The sequence below is a fragment of the Pelmatolapia mariae genome, linkage group LG6 (genome assembly GCF_036321145.2).
Source record: "Pelmatolapia mariae isolate MD_Pm_ZW linkage group LG6, Pm_UMD_F_2, whole genome shotgun sequence".
NCBI classification, from domain to species: Eukaryota; Metazoa; Chordata; class Actinopteri; order Cichliformes; family Cichlidae; genus Pelmatolapia; species Pelmatolapia mariae.
This window is the reverse complement of record NC_086232.1, coordinates 19,441,204-19,463,937: the sequence shown is the minus strand read 5'-3', so window position 1 is coordinate 19,463,937 and position 22,734 is coordinate 19,441,204. Positions and strand designations below refer to the sequence as shown.

The 22,734-nt window shown below is 39.8% G+C and overlaps 1 protein-coding gene across 2 annotated transcripts in view; it reads right to left on the bottom strand.

Annotated features, from left to right (window-relative positions):
- The window catches only part of inpp4b (inositol polyphosphate-4-phosphatase type II B), a 177,949-nt gene that overhangs the window by 123,679 nt on the left and 31,536 nt on the right, over positions 1-22,734 (bottom strand). For both annotated transcript variants that reach the window (XM_063476107.1, XM_063476106.1), the window contains exon 4: positions 19,988-20,104. In XM_063476107.1, coding sequence (XP_063332177.1) covers positions 19,988-20,104 — 117 coding nt within the window. The remainder of the gene's footprint in view (positions 1-19,987; positions 20,105-22,734) is intronic.

Genomic DNA, 22,734 nt, shown 5'->3' with positions numbered 1-22,734 from the left:
TCAAACCAACTCTTAGCTCCCTTTGAAGAGCGGGAGACAATTACAGAGATCAATGGTGCAGCCCAGAGGTGGTTAACAGCCTAGACAGGCAGAAAGACAGAGATTGATGCCTCATAAGATCTGGAGAGTCTACTCCTCAATGACTTCACTATGCAGCTGAATCCGGGGTTCAGCGCATCCTCACTGTACATACATGTTTGAATAGTGAGGTTTACCCCGAGGCTACAGCATGCACTCTGTACCTGGGAGCGTTCATCCCTTAGCGAGTGTGATTCAAGCACAACTCCATGGATTAAACCGAAATGTGTTGCTTGTTGGAGCAGCTGTGTGGGTGGAAGGTTTTGTGTGCAAAACTTTTTAGAATAGACTGGTGGATTTCATATTAGTCTCCACGTTCACGGGATGCACGCAAAAATGATTCTTTTCCCTCGTAAGCATGGAGCTGTGATTCTGAGTAAAATGCAGCTGAAATATATAAATTAAAAGGTTTATTTATTCGAATAATTAATCATTAAGGAAAATATGTTTGACTGTAAACCATTCAAGTAAATTTCCTTTGACCAGATACCACTAAATGTAACATTTTACATTGTACAAAGTTAAACAGAGAACTCACATGCAATCAAATTACTCAAAGTGTTTAGCAAAGCGTGTGATCTACTGTATGTGCCAATGTGCGGCTGTGCACGCAAGTGTGAAAGTTGCATATTGCACCTAAAAAACTTTGACTGTAATGACTGTATTTCACACTGAATTTAAAGCACCCATTGACATGGTAACAACAGGCTCAAACAAAAAAAACAAAAACTTGCACTAACAAGTGTCAAGTGTCTGTTTGCGTGTCTCAGCGAGGGGGTGAAAGAGGGGATCCGCTCTAGCTGAGTAGGAGTTTCAGAAGAAGCTTTCCCGGCGCTTCTTTTCCGGTGGGATAACGTAAAAATGAGTCGACACGCAAGCCGCAGATGACTCGCTCCACCTTACCTTAGTAAACAACGAGCTGCAGAAAAAGAGTGGGAGAAGTGCCGCTAGCTATTTTTGTTTCTCAGCACACCAAAGTCACATTAGTTGCCTAAATGACATATTTGCCAGCTGATGTGGAACAATACCACAAAAACAAAAAAACCCTTTTGAACTAAATATGTGAAAGCACAATTTGTCCATGGTGGCTCTGAGATGAATAGATTCAGAAAGTGCTTTTACTGTTGTGCACACTCATGAATAGCGCATTAAGTTCTTTAAAAGAAAAAAAAAGAAAAAGAGAGAGAGTGAGAGAGGAAGGGAGCGATAAGATCAAAACAAATATGTTTGTATTTCCTGGGGAGGGGGGGGAGCTTTTTTAATGTCTTCCCACCCTCTTTTGGTGTGCGGCGGGGAAGTAGCGTCGGCTTATTTCTGATTATCATATAATTCCATCGGTGCAAACAGAGCAAAACAACAAAGCAGGGACAAGAGCCGCCCTGCCCCGCACTCATTTACTCTTCAGTCCTCTTGGGTGAGGGAAGGTGGAGAAAAGCAAAATGCCATCAACAAATTTTAAAGGCAAGCTGCTGTACGAGAAACTGTATACTTTACACACCGCAGTGCTTGGGCTGGTGGGGAAACTTATGAACTGCTGCTGTAAAACGCTGCAGCATCACAGAATCCATCTCAATTGAGCTTGGTTTTAATTGCACCCACCCAGCATGAGTACACAGTATGTTGACACCCACACACGAGATTACAAAGACTGCTTGGCCAGAGGCTTGCTCACGCAGTGTACACAACTCTGGCCTGGCTGGCAAGCTCATCAGTGGCTCAGTTAGCCGTGGAAAATAGCAGCCTTTACACACACACAGACACACACGCACACACTCGCACACACAGGCTACAAGCATCAGCACTTTCCACCAGTGTCTCTCTTAAAGGAAACCATTACGCTGCAGGAACCCACGGGAGGGCAGGCAGGAGGGGATTTTCGAGAGAAAAAAAAAGAAGCTAAATTACAATAAGCTACTTTTCTTGAAGAAGAAGAAGAAGAAAAAAATACAGCCAGCCAAGCATCTAATTCACCTGTGACCCAGTAATTTATTTGGCTGATAATCTGCTATTGCAGGTGACACTAACAATCACCAATAAAATGAGCAGAAAGAGGATACGGTGTGGGGTGGGGGTGGGGGCGAGTTTACAAGAGGCATGGGCTGATTGTGAGGGAGATATTTGATTAAATTCTCAAATGAATAATGCATTATGAAATTGATCCAGACAAATCCCACCTTGAGGAGATTGGAGTAGGATTATTCAGGGGAAGGTTTGGGAGAGGTTATGACAACGAGGAGGTTTCGTGGAAAGGTGCATTTCAGAATCAAGTGATTATTTTGGGCTTGATAAGGCAATTTGTCACGGCCCATTTATCCAAATTCCACCCGCGTGCAGGAAGGATGTACTATGAGGCGCATATATAGTAGTAATATTGTATATAGCACATGTCCACATTATCTCAACATCTGAAAGAGTTAAGAGAGCTAAGGGTAAACAGTTTATTTCCTCCTTCGTTATTTAATTTATACAGCTGCTTTCATTCTAACACAAATTTATGTGAAGCCTATTCCCCGGAAACTAGAAAATGCCAGGTTGTGTGAATATGATCTATATATAAGTTATGTACCTTTTTCAGTTTTTATGCTGAGAGCTAAATCAGAAGTACATAGAGAATGTAGAAGAAAGGTGATTTAAGTGAGTTTGAATGTGGCATGGTTGTTGGTGCCAGATGGGCTAGTCTGAGTACTTCACAAACTGCTAATTTACTAGGATTTACCCACACTTTCCCATCTCTAGGTTTTGCAGAGAACTGTGTGAAAAAGAGAAAATATCCAGGGAGGGGCAGTTCTCAAAAATGCCTTGCAGAGGTCAGAGGAGAATGGCCCGATGGCTTCGAGTCGTGCGGAAGCTCAAATAATCACTCATTGCAAGCAAAGTATGCAGAAGAACATCTTAGACCACACCAGGTGGCACTCCTGTCAGCTAAGAACAGCAAAATGAGGTTAGAATTCACCAAAATTGGTCAAGATCCATCCTGCCTTGTATCAACAGTTGTCCATCTCTGGCCATGTCCATCTCTTTATGACTACAACCCAAACCATGTCAAACTAGCTTCTTGAACACAACAGTGAATCCACTGTATTCAAATGGTCTCCAGTCAACAGATCTTAATCCAGGAGCTATGCATCATGGATATGCAGTTGACAAACGCAGCAACTGTGTGATGCTGTCATTTCAATATGGACCAAAGTGTTTAAAGGACCTTGTTGAATCTATGGTACAGAAAACTAAAGCAGTTCTGAAAGTACAATACAGTACTAGTTGGATCTTCCTACCTAATAAAGTACTTAGTGGCAGTATAGGCATATACAATATGTGCAAATTTAAAAACTTTTTTAAATGTCAAGTACTGTAAGTAGTTTACCAGGTTCACGAAAAGTACAGTAAAGTACTACATTTAAATCAGTGTTTGATGTGACCACAATTTCTCTGCTAAACAGTATAAATTCTCCTGGGTGTGCTTCTTAAGGTGGACTGCTTGACCGGTAGAACTTTCCAGAGTTGTTCTTTAGGTTTAGGCTGTCTCACTTGTGTCTGTCTCTTAAAGTAATCCCAGAATGACTCCATGATCTTTTAGATTAGGCTTTAGGATTAGGCCAACCCATCTGTTGCAGGACTAATTCTTCTTGTCACTGAAGATAGTACTGTACAACTCTGGCAACTCAGACACCCTAATGGCACTGTTTAAGAGGGGTTGGGGAGGTCTTATAGATCTAAAATGACTTAAACATTTAAATCTACTGCATTTGAAGGGCATTAAATACCAATAAACTTTGTCTCCAGTAAGTTTTTACCTTGAAAAGAATGGGCGTCTCCTTGTGGCAACAGCACCAGACATCTGCTCAGCAGTTTTTATAAGTAATTAGCTTCCCTGCTTAGATTTAGTTGGTTGCTTTTAATGAGCGTGCACTATTCCAACAACAGTTTTCATGAATGACTGCATGCACCCCAACAACAAAACCCCGAGTACACTTAATTTCCAACAATTGTAAATATTCATTGGCATGCTCAGTGACTTTATTGAAGTGTACATCAACACAGTGGGAGGAACGATGTGGGAAAACAAAGTAATTATCCGGTGCCTTTCTAAATATAGTAAGCTAAACAGGAGCTTGAAGTATTGTGAGACAATAAAAATGATATGATCAGTGTGAGAAGGCGCTTCAGAGGCTCAGGCTTTGGAAAGAGCTTCAAACGTTTTTTTAACACGTCTCTCCGCCGTGACAGGTTTTGCTACACACAGCATGTCTGTAGAGCTTTGCAGATGTCATGTGAGACATGTGTAGCATTAACCTAACATGGCAGAGCGAGTACTCTGATGTCAATAAAAATGATTTGGTCTTTTAACTTTATGAGTTTTTTCTTTTTTTTTAGGATCAGGGACGATTTATCCCTCACTGTTGTCAATAGCAAAGCTGCTATGCTTTTATAAGTGTGCTAAAGGTAACAGTGGATTTTCACTTGGATAAAAAAGGGGAGAGAGCAGTGCTTTTAAAGCTGGCCGCATTGCATGTTTACAGGACTTCATGGTGAAGAAGCTCTTACATTCATTACTATGTCAAACGTAGCCGTCTCTTCAAACTCAAATCCCACTCCTGTTTTTAGCGTGTCATAAAGGATCTAATCTGAACCATCAAATTTGAAAGTTTTGTATAATTTATGGAGCATGCCTATAAGCAAGGCTCGTCTTGTCCCTCTCACACAGGAGAATTAGTTTCCATATAACTGGCCAGTAATAAAGACTCAACGGTTAAAATAAGTATTCAACAAATCACCAGTTTTCTAAGTAAATATATTTTTAAAGGTGCAATTGACATGAAATTCTCACCATATGTCATTAACAACCCATCCAATCCATACATGCAAAGAAATGAAACCATAGATGTCCATAAATTAAGTTATGTGGAATAATGAAGAATGACACAGGGAAGTATTGAACACAACAGAAAGGGAGGTGCAACAAGGTGTAGAAAGTCATGACAGCACCTGAAATCTATCAGTAGTTAGAAAGCAATCCTGCAAATTAATATCAGCTGGTTCAGTCCCAGCTGATGGCCTTTTAATAGGTGTCTCATTACTAAGGAGCCAATGAGCTCTCGCAAGACCTTTACAACCTTATTGTCGTAAAACATTCTGATGCCATTGGTTGCAGAAGAATTTCTAAACTACTAAAACTTCCTATGAGCACTGTTGGAGCCATAATCTGGATGTGGAAAGAACATAATTTCACCATAAACTGACCACAACCAGGTACTCCACGCAAGATTTTAGACAGAGGAATGAAAAGACTTGTCACAGGAGTTGACCAAGAGCCAAGGACCACTTCTGTGGGGAGCTACAAAAAGGCCTGGAATCAGTAGGTACAATTGTTTCAAAGAAAACAATAAGTAATGCACTCAACTACCATGGCCTGGGTGCACACTCACCATGTACTGAACATGTACATTGCTGAAGAAAAAACATGTTGAAGCACATTTAAAGTTTGCTGAATAACATTTGGAAAGTCTGATCAGATGAGACCAAAATTCAACTCTTTGGACGCCTTAATACACACCATGTTTAGAGGTGCGTATCACCCCAGAAACACCATACGTATAGTGAAATTCGGAGGTGGGAACATCACGGTGTGGGGCTGTTGTTCATCTTACTGCACTGGCATGACTCTCATAATTGAAGGAAGGATGAACAGAAAAATGTACCGAGACATTCTTGATAAAAATCTGTTGCCATCGAGCAGGATAATGAAGCGAGGGTGAACGTTTCAACAAGACAGTGATCCCAAACACACAGTCATGCCATTCTCAATTGGTTTCAGAGAAATAAAAATACAGTTGATAAAATGGCCCAGCCAATCACCTCACCTGAATCCAATTAAATCTGTGATATGAACTAAAGCTCATAGTTCATAGAAGGAGCCCACAAAAACCTTTAGGATTTGTTTGTGTGAAAGAATGGACCACACTCACACCTGAGCTATGTATGGGACTAGTTTATTCAAACAGGAGGTGTCTTTTAGCCATCATCACCAACAAAGGCTTACTCAGTAAGAATGTGCAATACTTTTTCCCCGTGTTATTTCACATAATTTATGAACATTTATGGTTTGATTTCTTTGCATGTGTGGATTGGATGGGTTGTTAATGACATCTGGTGAGAATTCCATATCAACAGAACATTTAGAAATATATTTACTTTAAAATTGGTGATGTGTTCAATAATTATTTTACTCGCTTTAAACAGATCCTCCCATTTACTCTAATTCAGCTTAATTACTTAACCCTAAAGCGTTTCAATTTCTGAGTAATTTCAATGTAAAAGCTTTACTGATTGTCACATAGTATAAGGGAAGTCTGGTTTCTCTCTTCTTTTTTTTATTTCCTTTTTGCTTGTAATGGAGTATGAAAAGTAGAGAACTGATGGAAGTAATTGGAACAGTGCTGAAAACTAAATCAAAGGATCAGTAATCAAGTGAATAATAAGTCAGGCTGTCAGTGCACCGAAACTTTAACTTAAAGTCAGTGAAATAAAGGAGAATTTATGAAAGAGGATTTCTGAAGACACAGTGATGCCTGATGGGTGTCGGGCGGATTAAAAACAGCACTTCCCAGGGTTGAGAGGCAACTGAAAGTCCACAGAAGTATAAATGCGCCATTTATTAAAAGCACTCTTTCTAGCCTTTCTGGGTAGTATGTGAAATTAAATGTACATGAATGAGCATAATTCATGACCAATTGGAATGGGCAGAATGTAAGACTAAAGTGAAACTTCTGTACACAGTATATCACATTGCCTTCCCTGGCAAAAGAGAGGGTGTTACTACACATCAGAGATCTATGCTAAAAGCTGAGACTATCTCACACACGCCCACGAGCCATGTACAATCTTCTGATCTTTTTTTTTTTTTTTTTCTAGTTGGTGTGTAGGTCAGGTTAACTTCCCTGTCTACCAAGGCTGCTAATCCCAGTGGACGAAGACACTAAGATGCAAACCCCAATCAGAGCTTTGGGGGATGTCAGGGGGGATTTCTAGATATGCTTTCCCTATCATCCCTGGCTATCCCTGTCACAAAAGCACCAAAAACATATCAAAAACTGTTATTTACATCAGACTTACAGCAAATCTAGGATAAGATATACATTTGCTACAAAAGCAATGTAAAAAGGACGTCAGCTGAATCACTAATGTAGAGTCATTTGCCTTTTGTAACTTTTGCAATTACTGTCTAGTCAACATTAATTATACCACCTAATACTGAGTTGGCTGTGGTTTTAGTCTTCTAACTAAAATCAGTTAAATTTGGACCAATGTGATCATCTCATTACGCTGCAGTAATATGCTGGGTGCTGGCAATCACGTGGACGTTACTTTGACATGTGCCACTCATCTAAACATTGCCATAGGCAGGCACTCTGGCAGCAGCCTTCACCGGCAGAACAAATCACCGCACCACAACACAACTGCCCAAGAACAGCTGAAATTCCATCTAAATTCACAGATTGGAATATGATTGTGTATATGAAGGAAGTGCTGGAAAAACCCACAAGACCCAAAAGAATCCAGTGCCAGTGTCCTCGTGCTTTTTCCTCATATTTGATAGAAACCTGCCAATTTCAAATATACATTCAATCTGGGCTACTGAAGACTAGACAGAATTTACTTTTATGCACAATTTAATTAACATCTTTAACCTGAAGCTATCTTTGACTCACTTCATTTGTATGATTACTGTAAAGCCCCTTCTACACTCAACAGAACATGCCACAAGCTACCTAATGTAGAGATATTGCTTCACCAGGTCTACTCAGATAGAATTTCAGCTTTTTATTTTTCAGTCATCTGAAGATAGACATGCTCCTATTTTTATCAATAGAGCTTTCTATCCAGGCATTAACGCTGCCTGGGTAGAAAGCCATATGACTCATGCTTAGGTCATGCTAAACACCTGAAATTGTGTCCTTGAGCATATTTTTCTTCTTCAAGTGTGTTTTAGTGCTTTTTACTTGTATAACTGTAGTGACTGCGAATTATGATATGTACGCTTTACTATTATACCTCCTGGGTAGGCAGAGATAATGCACTGAAGCTGCTGCAGCTCCTCTGCCGGCATGCTACTCACACTACACCTGCAGACAATTCCAAGGAAGGTCTGTTCTTTGAGCCTGGGAGCATAAATCTGCAAGAGATTTAAAGAGCAGCATTTCCTCCTTCTCTCGTTTTCATCACTGTGATGCTCTTGCAAAACTCTCTTAATACCAACTGAAACTTAGTGGTGAACAGATCAGATTGTCCGAGTCTTCCAATGCACCAGAGTTTGTGATGAGAGTTTCACAGGATAATAACATTAGAAAACACTGCTATGCAGACGATACCTTGTTATATTAAATGTATGAAATCATATAAAGCAAATTAATCAGTTAAACTACAGGCATGTTTTAAAGACATAACATGTAATTTTCTACTTCAAAATTCAGATAAAAGTCTGATTAAAAGCATCAGCTCATGTAAAGTCAGTCTATTAAAATCACATCAAGTACAACAAACCCAAAGTCTAAAATCTTCAGAAATGTTTGTAAATAACTACAGGTAATAATCCTAAACTGGTCTCATCTGTCAGTTTTTTTAGGTACTTTCTCTATTTAAAAAAACTAGGATATTATATAAATGCAGTCAGTTTATCATGTTTGTACTTTGCAGGCTTCGGGTTAGAAAATGGAAAATTAAAAGCACAGAATTGCCTTTAATATACGGTCAATAAACAATGGTAAAATGAAAAGTAAATACATTCATCTTGTAAAAGTAAGAATTCAAACATCAGTATTACAAGAAATAATATCATTGCTAGTATAATATTATTGCTCTAAAAATACAAAGTCAGTGAGATAATCTTACAGAAAAAAGAATCATGTGAGAAAAGAAAGTTTTCATGGGACTCTATACAGTCCTGTGCTGCTACCATAGGAATTAGTAAGAAGCAGCCAGTTGCTGCTAATCAAACAAACTTGATTGATTGATCATCAATAAGCATGAGCACATCTATAAAAGCAGAGGTTTGAGCAGTTTGCTGCTCTGAAGCATTCAGGTGAATGTTAATATAAAACCACAATTTTCCCAAGAGTGGACGGCCCAGCAAATACACCCCAAGGTCAGACTGTGCAATGCTCAGAGAAATTGCAAAAAACTAAAAAGCTAAATGTAAGACTCTACAGGCATATTAAATCCCCATGACAGTATGGATTGTTTGGAAGAGTTGCCAAAAGAAAGTCTCTTCTTTCTGTAAAGAACATGACAGCAAAGGTTAGATTTGTAAAATTGTATCTGAGATTTCTGTAACAATGTCCTTTGGACACAGAAGACCATCTTAGATAAATTCTTTGCAATGCCTCTAAGCAAAAAATGCTGTAGCCAGAGTGCTAGCATTTTAGTAAGCAAGCTCACATTTCTGGCATTTTATATTCTTTACATTGGCTCATAATAGAGTTTAGGATTTCATTTTAAAATACTCATATGTAAAATTTTCACTTTATTTGTATAAAGACCACTAGTCTGGATTATTTAGCACCTCATAACAACTGTGAAGCACAGTGGTGGAGGGGTGATGACTTGGGTTTGTTTTGCCACAAGACTTGCATAAGCTAATGCCCACAAACCTCAATGAAGTGATTCCTTCATGATAATGTGAAAGACCGATAAAGTCATACAGAAAACATACTGCAGTTATTGCTGATAAAGGTAGTTCTACAAGCTAATGAAACATGGTGTGAATTTAGTTTTTCAGAGAACTGCACACAGTTCTGTGAAATTTTCTTTTCCACTTTTCTGCAGAAAAAAAGGGAACATACCTAATTTAATTTAATAAGGGAGGAAAAAAAGTTGTTTTATTATAGCCGTGACATTTTAATATTCTGCACTAGCACAGCACTAATTAGACATTTGCATGACATTCATTCATTACAGAACTTAGACGTCGTGATAAAATTTGGTAGCGTCTTCATAAAAAAAGAGTCGGGCAGTAGCTTCACGTTTTGTGCACAGCAAGACTCCCAGCAAACAAGTCAGGAAGAAAGCAAGAGCGCTGTAGTTTAACTAATTTTAGTATGGCAGACTTGAACAGCAGTACTTTTCTGCACTTGTGACATTGTGTGACATTGCCACAATGATGGTGAGGGAAGCAAAGTGGCCATCAGACAAGAGACAGTCCTTATCTGAGGACTGTTACTCTCGTAGGTTATCACTGCTGAGCTGTCCACCCAATCACTACCAAGACCTTTCTTGGATATCTCTGAGATTGGTTCTTGTAAAAGCGTGTGTGTGTGCACGCGTGTGTGTCCCCTCTAGCTCTCTCACTCTTTGTGCAGTATCCCTGTCTACTTCCACCCCATCCCCCCTTCTGGCAGTAAACACTTGCACTTACAGAAAATTCCCACCACATTGACACTCATCCAGCTAAAGCAAGTGGTGGTGCCAAAAATATGTCAAGTCGCCGTCTTTTACACATCATGATTATTGACAGGGCAGGATTAACTGTGGCTGGGATTCTCCATACTTCAGCAGTTCATAATTGGAGTGACAATTCACCATGGAACAGTAGCTGTTCAAACTGCCTCCTGAGACGTGGTTAATATCTGCCAGTCAAACATTCCTCAAATCAGGTATACAGGAGAATAACACAATCAGCAAGGATCACTACACTGAAAAACAATATGGCATGGAGTCAATGAAAAGACACATTTGTAATGGCATTTTCTGTCAAATTTGGTTTCCTTAGAGTTTACCAAAGACTCAAAAACATTTATTTCAGGCTTAGCAGTATCCCACAAGGGCTTGTCTGAAAACTGTGGAGAGCTAGGAAAACACACAGTGGAAATATGTGTGCTCAGGGCAAATAACAGAGTTTTATGTTTACTGGATAATTCAACCCAGCTCATCAATTTGAAATGAGGAATATTAATCTTGCAAAGTCATATCGACCATGAAATAACTATTGAAGTGTGGTCATCACGCCAATAGGTAAAATTCTCAGAAAAAACTTTGAGAACGCTGTGACCTGTACCTTTTATATCTACATAATTTATATATATTCCTGTACGTCTATAGGCACAAAGAGGATCAAATGTTTGCCTGTTCAAAATATAACAAATTCAACAAAAAATGCCAACAAAGTCACCAATTTTTTCATGTGACTGCAATAAAACAATAATAAACACTTTACAACTTTTGAAGCCAGCTGCTGCAGTTATGGTTTAAGAAATAAAAATAAGTGGTATCACTTCCAAATGCTGGTAGATACACTATAGCTCCTTACTTTGTATAGTTAAGCAGAGTCTGCACTCTTAGATTAGGGACAAAAACAGATTTTATGTAGTCAAACACAGTGGATTTTAAATTAGATAAGATGTTTTTGAGGTGAAGACTTCCAGCTTTACAAAAAAAATTGTATTAGCTGTTTAGGAATTTACACCTCTGAAAATGGGGGACTAATTACTTGGACAAACAAAGATAATTTTAAATATAAGCATTTTTTCATAACTGGATGAAAATCCTTTGCAGTCAATGGATGCACTGTGGAGGCCACCTTCTCCCCTCCATGGTCCAGTTCTGATGCTGAGCGTTTGTGAATAGGGGGTCAACATGTGCACACTCACTGGTCTGTATGCAGCTCCATATGCAACAAACTGTGATGCAGCGTGTATTCTGATATCATCAGACGCAGCTTTAACTTTTTTCTGCAATCAAAGCAACAGTAACTCGTTTGTTGGATCAACATGGGTCTGCCTTGGTTCCCCATCAATGAGCCTGGCCCCCCGTGACCCTGTCACTGGTTCACCACTCTTCCTTCCTTGGACCACTTTTGATAGACACTGACCACTGCAGACTGGGAACACCACACAAAAGCTGTAGTTTTGTGGGTTCTCTTCTAGCACAACTCTGAGGAAAAAATGTTCACTTGCTCCCTAATATATCCCACCCACTAACAGACGCCATGATGAAGAGATCATCAGTGTTATTCCCTTCATCTGTCAGTGGTCATAGTGTAGTCTCTCTCTCTCTCTCTCTCTGTATATATATATATAAACCCTATATGAAAAGGTTTAAGGCAGTATGATTTTTATTCTTGACTTGAGATAGCTATCTAGTATAATCGCAAGAGTACTAGCAGCTTCTAGTATGAAAAAAAGACATGTGTTTAAGGGTTTGAACTCTGTCATTTTTAAATTGTGCAGAACGTGAACCGAGACTCCTCTAATTCAATTTCAGCAACAAAAAACACATTTCACAAAACATTTTGAAGGTGTTTTCCCCCTCAGGGAAATGTTGGGAAATCACTGGGACTTTGGGACTCCTCTCATACAACCTCTATCCAATTTCCTTAGTAAGTGTGTGTGTGTGTGTGTGTGTGTGTGTGTGTGTGTGTGTGTGTGTGTGTGTGTGTGTGGCAAACGGACCCGCAGTCTGAGATAAAGCTGTGATTGGTTCTTTCTCCATTGGCCTCCAAATCAAACATCTTGCTCTATACTTTAAGTGCATATGGTGTGAGTGTGCATGTGAGTGTTCATCTGGCTCTTTCTGGCGGCCAGAGGAAGAAATGGGAATTATAGCAGCACAGCAAAAAACAAAAAACAAAACCCTCTCCTTGTGTTTTATTGGATTGAATACATTTTATGGCTGCTTTATGGAAATGACCAGGCATGCTCCATTTCCTGTTTTACTCAAATGAAGCCTTTTGTTTGTTGCACCATGGTTCACATCACAAAAACCAATCAAAATTCCTCACCATGGTCAGTTACAGGAATGCAAACTGAAAACATGCATTACACATCCATTCCAGACTGCAGAGAGCAAAGGCAGGATAAATGAGGCTGTGATTAGACAGAAGAGCTCTTCCAGACGCAGCTGTCCTATCCTTTTATACCACAAGAACACTTGGTAATAGGTTTGCACTGACAACAAACACAGGTTTGTCATTAGCAGTCTGTCTTTGAGCCTCTTCACCAAGGTAAGTGAGCACAAATGTGATGCACCCAATACACACAAATAATCTCATTTACTTCATTCATATTCTTTGAACTTTCTTCATCCTGCTTCTCTCAGATGAGCCTTGCTCGGGTTTTTATTGAACTTTGAAAACTCTTCATCTGACCACATCTTTCATTTCACTCTCCATCACCAGTGAAACCTGCATATATAGTACCGTGCAAAAGTCTTTAATCACCCCTCATATCTTTATTTTTCTATGAAAACAGGTAATACAAAATACAACATTTAAGGCAAAAACAACACTTTTGTTCTTTAACACAGCCTGAACAGGCAACTTTTCTGCTAATTTCTCTAAGCAGTCTCCAGGAACAGTTCAGCAGGCCTCTTGAAGATCATTCAAAGCTCTTCTTTGGGTGTTGGCTGCCTTTTGATCTGTTTTTTACTAAGGTGATCTCACACTGCTTCAATAATGTTGAGGTCCGGGCTCTGGGGAGGTCAATCCATGCACGAGTGTCATTCTATCCATGTGTGCTTTTAACACATTGTAGTGTATTTTTATTTGCAGTACCTTTGGGATCATTGCTTAAAAATGAAGCTGTTGCCAATCAGATGCTATCATTTTTAATTCCATCAATTCTGACAAGATTCCCAACACCTTTGGCTGAAAAGCCTCAAACATGACAGAGCCTCCACTGTGTTTTACAGATGTCTCCAGAGACATACTGAGATTAATTTGAACTAAAAATTTCAAATTTGGATTCATCACTTCATAACACCTGTTGTCAGTGATTTTCAGTGGCGTTCTTGTGTAATGTGGCATACCTCAGCCTTTTCTCCCCGTTTCCCTTTCCTAAAGAATGGCTCCTTGACAGCCATCCTTCCACTGACACCATTTCTGATAAGTCTTCAGTTAACGGTAGATGGATCAACTGAAGGGCCAGATGCATGTGTCATGTCCAGTGTCAGGTCTTTGGTGGAACTTTTTCCTATTTTTTTAAGACGTGACTTTCAGATACTGCAGATAATTCTTTGGCCCTACACATCTTCTTTTTTCCTCCACTTTCCAGATTCTTTTTTTTTTTTAACGGACACACCATGACAAGATACATTTTCAGCAATGGGATTTGCTTTGCTGGTGCCGGAATACCATTTTATACCTCAAAATGTGTTATCTTTGGGATGTTTTTTTTTTTTTTAAATATTTTGATTCAACTCAAAGATCAAAATTAGTTAAACTGTTTTTTTGCTAATTGTCCATTATGTGTAGACAAAACACTGGTTCATCCGTTGAGTGAGTGCACTTTTTTATGCTTAAATGAAAATGGTCAGGGATAAGGACTGGACCTTCAAAATCCCTGGAGAACTATTGCTCAAGATCCCTTTAAAAAATTACAAGAAAGATTCAGGCTCAGGTTATTTTATTTGCATCCGCAGCATTGACTAATCCATCCTACATGGACCTTTTCAATACAGAGACAAACATAATACAAAATACTGGTAAGTGAATAATCATAGAGAATTCACACAGCATTATGTAGGATAGCAAAGCTATAATTTGTTTATCTGAGTCATGGTGGCTGGAAGAAAGCTTTTGCTTTTATACTTTTTTTAAAAAAATTATGTTGTTCTGCACTTTGGGATCAAAAACCTGAAGCCAGAAAATCTCACTCCTTGGACGCAAAATATAAAGAAATAAGTGGTGAATCAAGACCTTTGCACACTACTGTAAATATGCTTGAAACTAAGCAGGAAGAAAATAAATACTCTGCTGCTCTGTATTCAGAATGCAATTATCCTTTTGTGCCTTGTACCATGACAGCAGTGGTGGTTTTTTTTCTTATCTCTCATTTAAACAACATAAAAGAAAAGAAACAACACGGTAGTTCTATTCATAATATGCTTAATATTTAGTTGAGCAAATAATAAAATCACTTTCTGTGGAGTTCTCCTTGTAAAGCACAACTTTTTTTTCCAATCACAAAGCATATTTTTTCATTCAGTGATGAGAATGTGAGATGAAAGGGAGAATTTATTCCACCTGGGAGCCATTCAAAGTGAAGTTGCACTCAAGACGTCAGTGACAAAGAAAGGGCTAGCCTGTCATTCTTTGACAACTAGGCTCAAGGGTGGGATCATTTACACCTGGGTGATATCAGATCTGCTTTTACTCCATCTCACACCTCCACTCCCTCACTTATCATTTTCTCATCCCTGTGTGCATTCTCAAATATTCATGACCACGAAGCCAGTGTCATCTTACAATATCTAAATGAGAAGCCCAAGGCGCAGGTAAAACCATCCTACTATGAAATTCTTAGGTCTTCTACGAATGTTAAAGCAGTCATCTATAAACCTCGCTCCATCAGTTTCCTTCGCCCATCTTCACCATTTCCACCCTCCTTTATTTCCACTTCAAAACTCTTATGGTAGGTACGGTAATAGGTGACATGCCATATAACACAAAACTGCAGATGTGCTACATTTCTACTGCATCTATTCTGTTTTTTGGGGGTTTTTGTGTTCCACTGCAGTGAATCAGCTGGTGGCACAACATCTGCTATCAAAGCTGAAAGTGATATGTAAAACTTTTGACAGCCGATTTGTAAAACACACACACAAACACAGCAAATTGCCCCAGTGCTCGCTCTTGCAAAGGGGCAAAAAAAAAAAAAAAAAAGCAACATTAAATGACTGAGCCTTGACTGAGCGATTCTCGATCTGCCACTTAAGCAACTAGGGGCTGACGCATTGTGCCAGCTCATGTTCAGGGTCACGCCTGTGTCAACTAAAGCCTCTCTAATGAGACCCAGACAAGCGCGCTGTGCCCAGCCGAGCGGAGCCGGAAATCTAAGCGCAAGAGCTTTGGTACAAGGAAAAAAAAGAAAAGGAAGATCTATTGCAGGGGCACTATGCAAGGCATTGTTTTAATGGTCACATATTTTTTTAAAGCAGTCTGCGTAAGGTATAAGGGCTCTGCTGTGTGTGTGTGTTTATTTAGTGGAATGAGATGAGTGAAGCATATAAAAATATGCTAAATAGGATCTGTCTATAAGGCTGTTTTTAAGCATAAAGCTCTAAAAGCAAAGCTTGAGTGAAATGTCGTGTGCTTTATCAGTGATACTTTTGACAGTCTGACAGGAGCTATTGAGAAATATCACTCACAGAGACAGGGTGAAGGACAGACCAGAAGACAGACACTAAAAATCCCTAAATACTGAAGCACTTAATAAAATCAAATATTTTGTCCACTACTTGTGCATCAAAGAACCCTTGACTGACACCTACCTTGAACAATATCTCTTTTTTCTCCAAGGCTTTCTTAAAATAATATATAAAGGCAGTAAATATTTTACCAACATCAGTAATGTATCTTAATATGGTAGTCATTACAATGTCTATCTTTTAAGATATTTCTTAAAACTCCCAATGGTAACACAAGCATAAAAACTACCCACAGGAAGTTTCTGCAACAGACAAATGGCTCTGCTGACAGATCCACTAGCTAATGCCATTACACAGAAATCCAAGTAAATGGTGTGACACATTTAGGTTAAAGTTAAACCTTCAGTTTAAACTGTTTAAAACTCTTTGATTATTTTATATCACGGGGCAAGAGACAGTAAGATGCAGCAGAGCATGCTTTAACCTTCATATACGGGTCTTTTAGCCTGAAATTTAATGATGCAGAACACACAAAAATTAAAATATGCACACTTTTTATACTGTTATCCATGTGCTACAATTTCATCTGCACATTGAAGCTGTCCTAGGTTAAATTTGACCTGTTACAATTGATTTCCGACCCATCAAATCAAACAAAATTGTGCTTTTATGGGAACTTTAAACTGTTAAACTGCACATCTCATGTCTGTGTGTGTTTTTTAAGTGGCAGCGGTGACGCGGGATCTTGACAACATCACAAGAACTGTCTGTGTTTCCCCCAACAGATGCTCAGGTTCCTGCAGAGTGTTGCTCTTTGAAGAACCATGGAGTAATCCTGAAGCAGTGAAATGGTAAAACAGCGTAGGAGTGATCATATATAGCGCCAAAAGGGAACAGAGGTCGGAGTGTGACGCAGACAAGAGACCTGCACCTGCAATGTACTTAAACAAAATTAAACAAATCATAAGTTATTCTAATTTCTAGAGAAGTTATAAAGAGCCATTGTGAGCTAATTTAGGCTAACCTAAATGAGAGTTAACTGAGATTAAAACACAGCGTAAGAGGGATTATGGGGGACATAACTTCATAAAAGCACCTGATCTACCATTTCAGTGAGTGTGGGAAACATGTGCAAGTCCCACGCGCAAAGTTTCTAACCAATGCTTTGAATCCACATACTAGTTTGCAATAAGCATTTTTTTCATTCTTTAGAGGATTTTTAGCAGTGAGGGCAGTGTTTAACGGTTGTAATGGTCATACATGGTTTTGCATGAAATCCTAGAAGTTGCAAAATGTTCTTGCCAATAAATCATTAAATCATTGTTATGTTTTTAACTGTTATGTTTTTATGTCTTAGGTAAAACAGGACATGACATTATATGGTAGTAGAGGTTTTTTCTCCAAAAATGTGTTACCTAAAAAAAACCCCTTTCCCTATTCTCTGAATAGAGGAGTAATTATTCATTTATTAATATCAGATAGGCTTACTATATGCTTTCTATATATTTTTTGGTTTTTGCAAGGAGGGACGTATTGATTTGGGGCTATTCTGAATGCCAGCATGACCGTGCATTGATAGCCTATAAGGTGCTACAAAAACCTTTCCAGATCTTTCTACATGTTGTTAGCTGTGTGCTGTCACATAGCAATGATGGCTACTCTTGTTCCCCTGTCATTATTTTCACCTCTGTATCGTAGAACATATAGAAATAAAAAGGGACAACCCCTAGATCTGCAATAGACTGGTGACCTGTTCAATGTTGACTAGGACACCTGGGATAGGCTCCAGCTCCTCTGCACCCTTCATCGGATAAGAAAATAAATGGATGGACAAAGTGCGGTTAAACCCCGCACCTGTTTTCCTGACTGTTCCAGTTAAGGGTCGTGGGGGAGTTAGAGCTTATTGAAGTGAGAACTATCCATTGCAGCATTTTGTGGTTAACTGTCACTGCTTTTCTTAAACAAGCCTGCTTTATGTCCAATCAGCATTTACACATTACTCATAGTGTTGGCGCCACAGGGCTGTACTGTTGGTTTTTTTGGAGGACTGCATGCAAGTGCGTTTGCATAGCCTCTGCATAGGTTGAATTCCCATAATCCCTCTCTCTGTGTAACCGGACTCCTACGCAAACCAACAGCAACGCAGGATCTTAAATCCCACGTTACAACCATTGAGGGAAAAATTAATTCAACTTTTGCAGGAGAATGCCAGGACAGGACTTCATGACCTGAGAGGTCGGGTTTTACAATGACCCAAAGCTAACAAAAAAATCAATATTAAAACGAGTGAAACAAACAATAACTTGTTTTGGAACAGACCGCGTCAGAGTCCTGACCTTAAGCTGACTGAGATGCTTTGGCATGATCTGAAGAAGGCTGTTCGATCACAAAAAAATAACAGAAATGTTAATCAGTTGACATTATTTCATGAGATCAAGAACAATCAAAATTCCTCCTCAACGTTATTCCAGTTTCATATGGGGCAGCTGTGGCTCTGGAGGAAGAGTGGGGTCACCCACTAATTGGACGGTTGGTGGTTCAACCTCCAGCTTCTCTAGTCTGTTAGTCAATATGTCCTTAGGCAAAATACTAAACAGATGCATTCATCAGTGTGTAAGAGTGAGTCTGACAGATTAAAAAAGTTCTGTTCGAGTGTGTTTATGAGTGAGTGAAGGTATTTTTAGTGTTAAGTGCTTTGAGTAGTGAATAAGTTTAGAAGAGGTCATTGTTCCTGACGGTACTAAACTCAAGGGTTTACATAGTTTTTCCAGCCTACATTGCTCATGATGACACAGAGCTTTAATAACACAAAAGTAGAGCTTTTAGAGATTTTGTTTATCTATAATTTTGTCTCGGTTGTTGGTTCCAAGGGTTTGGCAACAAGAAGTGGAAGCCACAGGTGGAAAAAACACATTTGTTGTTTCACGCCAAGTCAAGTAGCAGATCGTTAAAATAGGTCATTTCAAGCTAGCTACAGGCTGCGTGCATCCACAGAGTAAGTGTAGAAAAAAAGTGGGCCCAGTGTGTTTGCGCACCAGAGCAAACACAGCTCCGGTGCGCAGACACACTGGGACTGTATTTGCGCTACTGCTGGCCTTGTGCCAACACAAAATCAGAGGCCTTAATGTAATACATTTGCAAATACTAACCACCGCTATAGTGAAGTCCTAACTCATCATAAAGCTCATGAATGTTTCATAGTAAGTTATGCCAAATTAAGATCTTGGCACGCAGGGTTGAGTGGGGTGGCTGATTGAGATCAAACGTCGGTGCACACTGAAGAGCCTGTTATAAAGTCTGTTTTAAACGTCTAAATCAGAGGGCCCGGCCCATTCAGGATTCTCTGTCTGGCTCTCTTTTCCATTCCCACTGATGTGCCGGTTGGTTTTCCCGTGGGATCAGTGCCATGCACGGATGCTCACTGAAGGCTTCACAACCTTTTCCTTCAAAACTCGAGGCAAAAAGTTTTGGTCTGAGACTGATTGGAACGATACAGCCGTGATTCAGTCCTGTAAATCAGCACGCAACTCTTTGCACCTCGAATAAGCAGGATAAATTTAAACATAATGAGATTCTGAAACCGGATTTCTTTTAATGATCATCCCCCTGTATAGTTTAAAGCTCGGTACAGCAAAACCTCCACTCTAGAGATGTGTTCAAAGCCAGTTGTGAGCACGCTGTCATCGTTACAGCTCCCCGTTTCTCACCCACTGGATTTTTAGCATGCACATATGCGACGCACACACATGCAGAGCAAAAAGTGTTTACTCACTGATTCCTGGGTCTTGTCCTTTGCATCATACACACTTAGCTTGACTAGCGTCTCTGGGCTAGCAGGATACTCTGAAGGGAAGGTCACCCCCGTCAGAAACAGTGGGTCTTTGTTCGCCTGGCAAGAGAGAGGGACAACACAGGAATATGGTGAGATACAGTGTGTGCTTGTGTGTGTACACACATGTGCGATATCCACATTTGCACTGCAACACAGATGTACGTGAAAAAGCAGGAAGCTGAAGAGGGGGGAATAAAGGAAGAGGACTTTTTTTTTTTTTTTTTTGCTGGGTAAATGAGCCAGCAGCTGAGCTCAGTCTGCCCTGTTCCTCCTCCTGGCATTTCTCTCCATTCCTCTCGCCTCTCCTGGGCACAAAAAAAGCAGAAGATAGAGCTCTCCCTAGTGGGTCTACCTGGAGGTGTGGCATAAATACAGTCTGCCAACTGAGGCTGCAGATCAGGAGCAACAAATGTTGACAGGTAAGCTGGTGCAGTGGCAAGCAGGCAATAGGATTAAAGCAAACACAGCAGACAGTGTTGGGCTTTCAAACACCAGAAGGCAGCATGGCATTAGCCAATATTTGCTCACAACCTCCCTCAAATCGCAGGACCCAGTCACCACCTTTAACTTCTGTTGTGCTCGTTTGAGACTTTTCTTTCATTTCCACACCTGCTAACAAGGGTTCTGGGCGCTATTTGCTTTAACATCAAAACCTTTCTAGAAACAAGACGCGACGAAACAAGCCAAGCGGCAGACAAGCAGTGTCATGAAATAAGACGAGCCTACGTGCTGGGATCTGCAAGGTATGATTTATTCAACAACATTTTTGAAAAAGGGAAATTGGTGATATTTTCTGACAGTCTCATGGTGATACGCCTTTGCTTCCGTGATGTATCAAAACAAAGGAAATCATTGTTATATACAAAAAGACTGTCCTTAAGGGACCTTTAGGCATATTTTAAACTGTTATAAAAGTTTTGTGTGCAAGACGATCAATAGGATGAGCTTTCAGTGTTTAATTCTCTACATTTTGTGATCGATTCAGCGATCCCTGCCTTGTCTATCCCTGCTCTTTCTTTATCTTCCTGGAAATTTCTGGGACTCTGAGCTACATGTTACTGGCAGGGGGTAGCTGGCCCCACCAAAATGCTGCGGGTTTATTGTAATATTATAGCTGCCTTGCTTCGCTCCTCTTTGCTCTCTTCTCCTTCCTTCACGCCTATCAGTCGCAGCAGGGGGTGGGCGCCCTCCCCCGCTGAGCCTGGTTCAGCTGGAGGTATCTTCCTCTTCACTTTTGCCAGTGACGGCTCTTAGGGAATGGTTGAATCGTTGTTTTTCTTTGTCCTTTCCTTACAATACGAAATGCCTACTGCTGTGAATTTGTGCCATGAAAATAAGATGAAATTAAACTGGTGATCTGTCTAGGGTGTGCCCTGCCTCCATCCTATGACAGCTGGGATAAGCTCCGGTCCTTCGTGACCTTAAAGTGGAATAAAATGGTGTCATGGTTCCTGAGTCTCGGACCCAGCGTTTGGAGCTTTCGTTGGCTTGTGGGGATTTATGTTCTACTGCTTTATTGTTTATTGTTTATAATGTCATTTCATATTCCCCCAGGCTTTTCAGTCTCTTTATTTATGTCTATAAGTCTTTCTGTATTTCTGCATCAAGTTCATACGTTTGAATCATTGTCCCTGCTGTGTCTTTCACCTTGCCCTGTGTCATGTTGTCCCTCTCAGCGGTGTGTGTCCCCTTGGTTCCTGTACCTGTAGACGTGTGGATTCCTTGGTTTGTACTTTACCTTTCGGGTTACTTTTGGACTTTTGTTATTTTTGTATAATCATTGTTAGAAGCTTGCTTTCTCTTCTCCTCCTGTGCTGTGAGTCCTACGTCTGGGTCTGAAACCTGCCTGCCACAAAGTAAAATCCTGACGAAAGGATAAGCTGTGGTACCTGCAGTTACCCACATTTTTATTGATTTTTCTTTTTTATGTCTCTGAGGTTCATCAGTAACTTAACATAGACCACGAATCAGGTGACATTTGTGTAACCTCACTTTTTCTTTCCTCCTCTGATTTGCTGCTTTGTCAGTGGGTCAAAAGTACTGAATGTCATTTGCAGTGAGGCAGCAGCAATATTAGCACGATATTCAGCCTGTGTGTGTGAAATGTATTTATACACCTCTCCTCCAATCTGTAGGCATGTGACAGTGAGGTAAACAATAGTGGAATCATTGCCTCAGATCTGATTATAGGCGTGTTAAAAGTCACACTCAATAACTTCTTTATCTGTACTGATTAGATAAAAAGCCAGAGAATTTAGACTTTGAGTACGAGGCAAGTAGACAAGATAAGACACAGTCATTTATAATTTATAGCAATAATGCCTCCGGTCAGTCCTGGCTGTTAAACCTTTAAGGCATCTCTGTAGCATTCATTAATTACTTTAAAGTAAATCCCGTACGTGTCAAATGTTTGCAAAAATAAAAGAACTTTAAAAAAAAAAATTGCAATCTGCAATAAATTCTACTAAAAACCTGATTGGCATTCAGAGACCGCAGCCCTCCACTAAAGCCAGTGCTCTATATTACATTTTTATAGTAAATGTATTCCTGCTGACAAACAGAGCAACACATTTTATTCCCTCCAACTCCAGGAGTAAAGCGTATTGTTCCAGGAGCTGAGGGGCTTTCCTGAGAAGTCTCAAGAACAGTTTAACTACTTGCTGTTGTCTATTTGAACCAATTCAAAG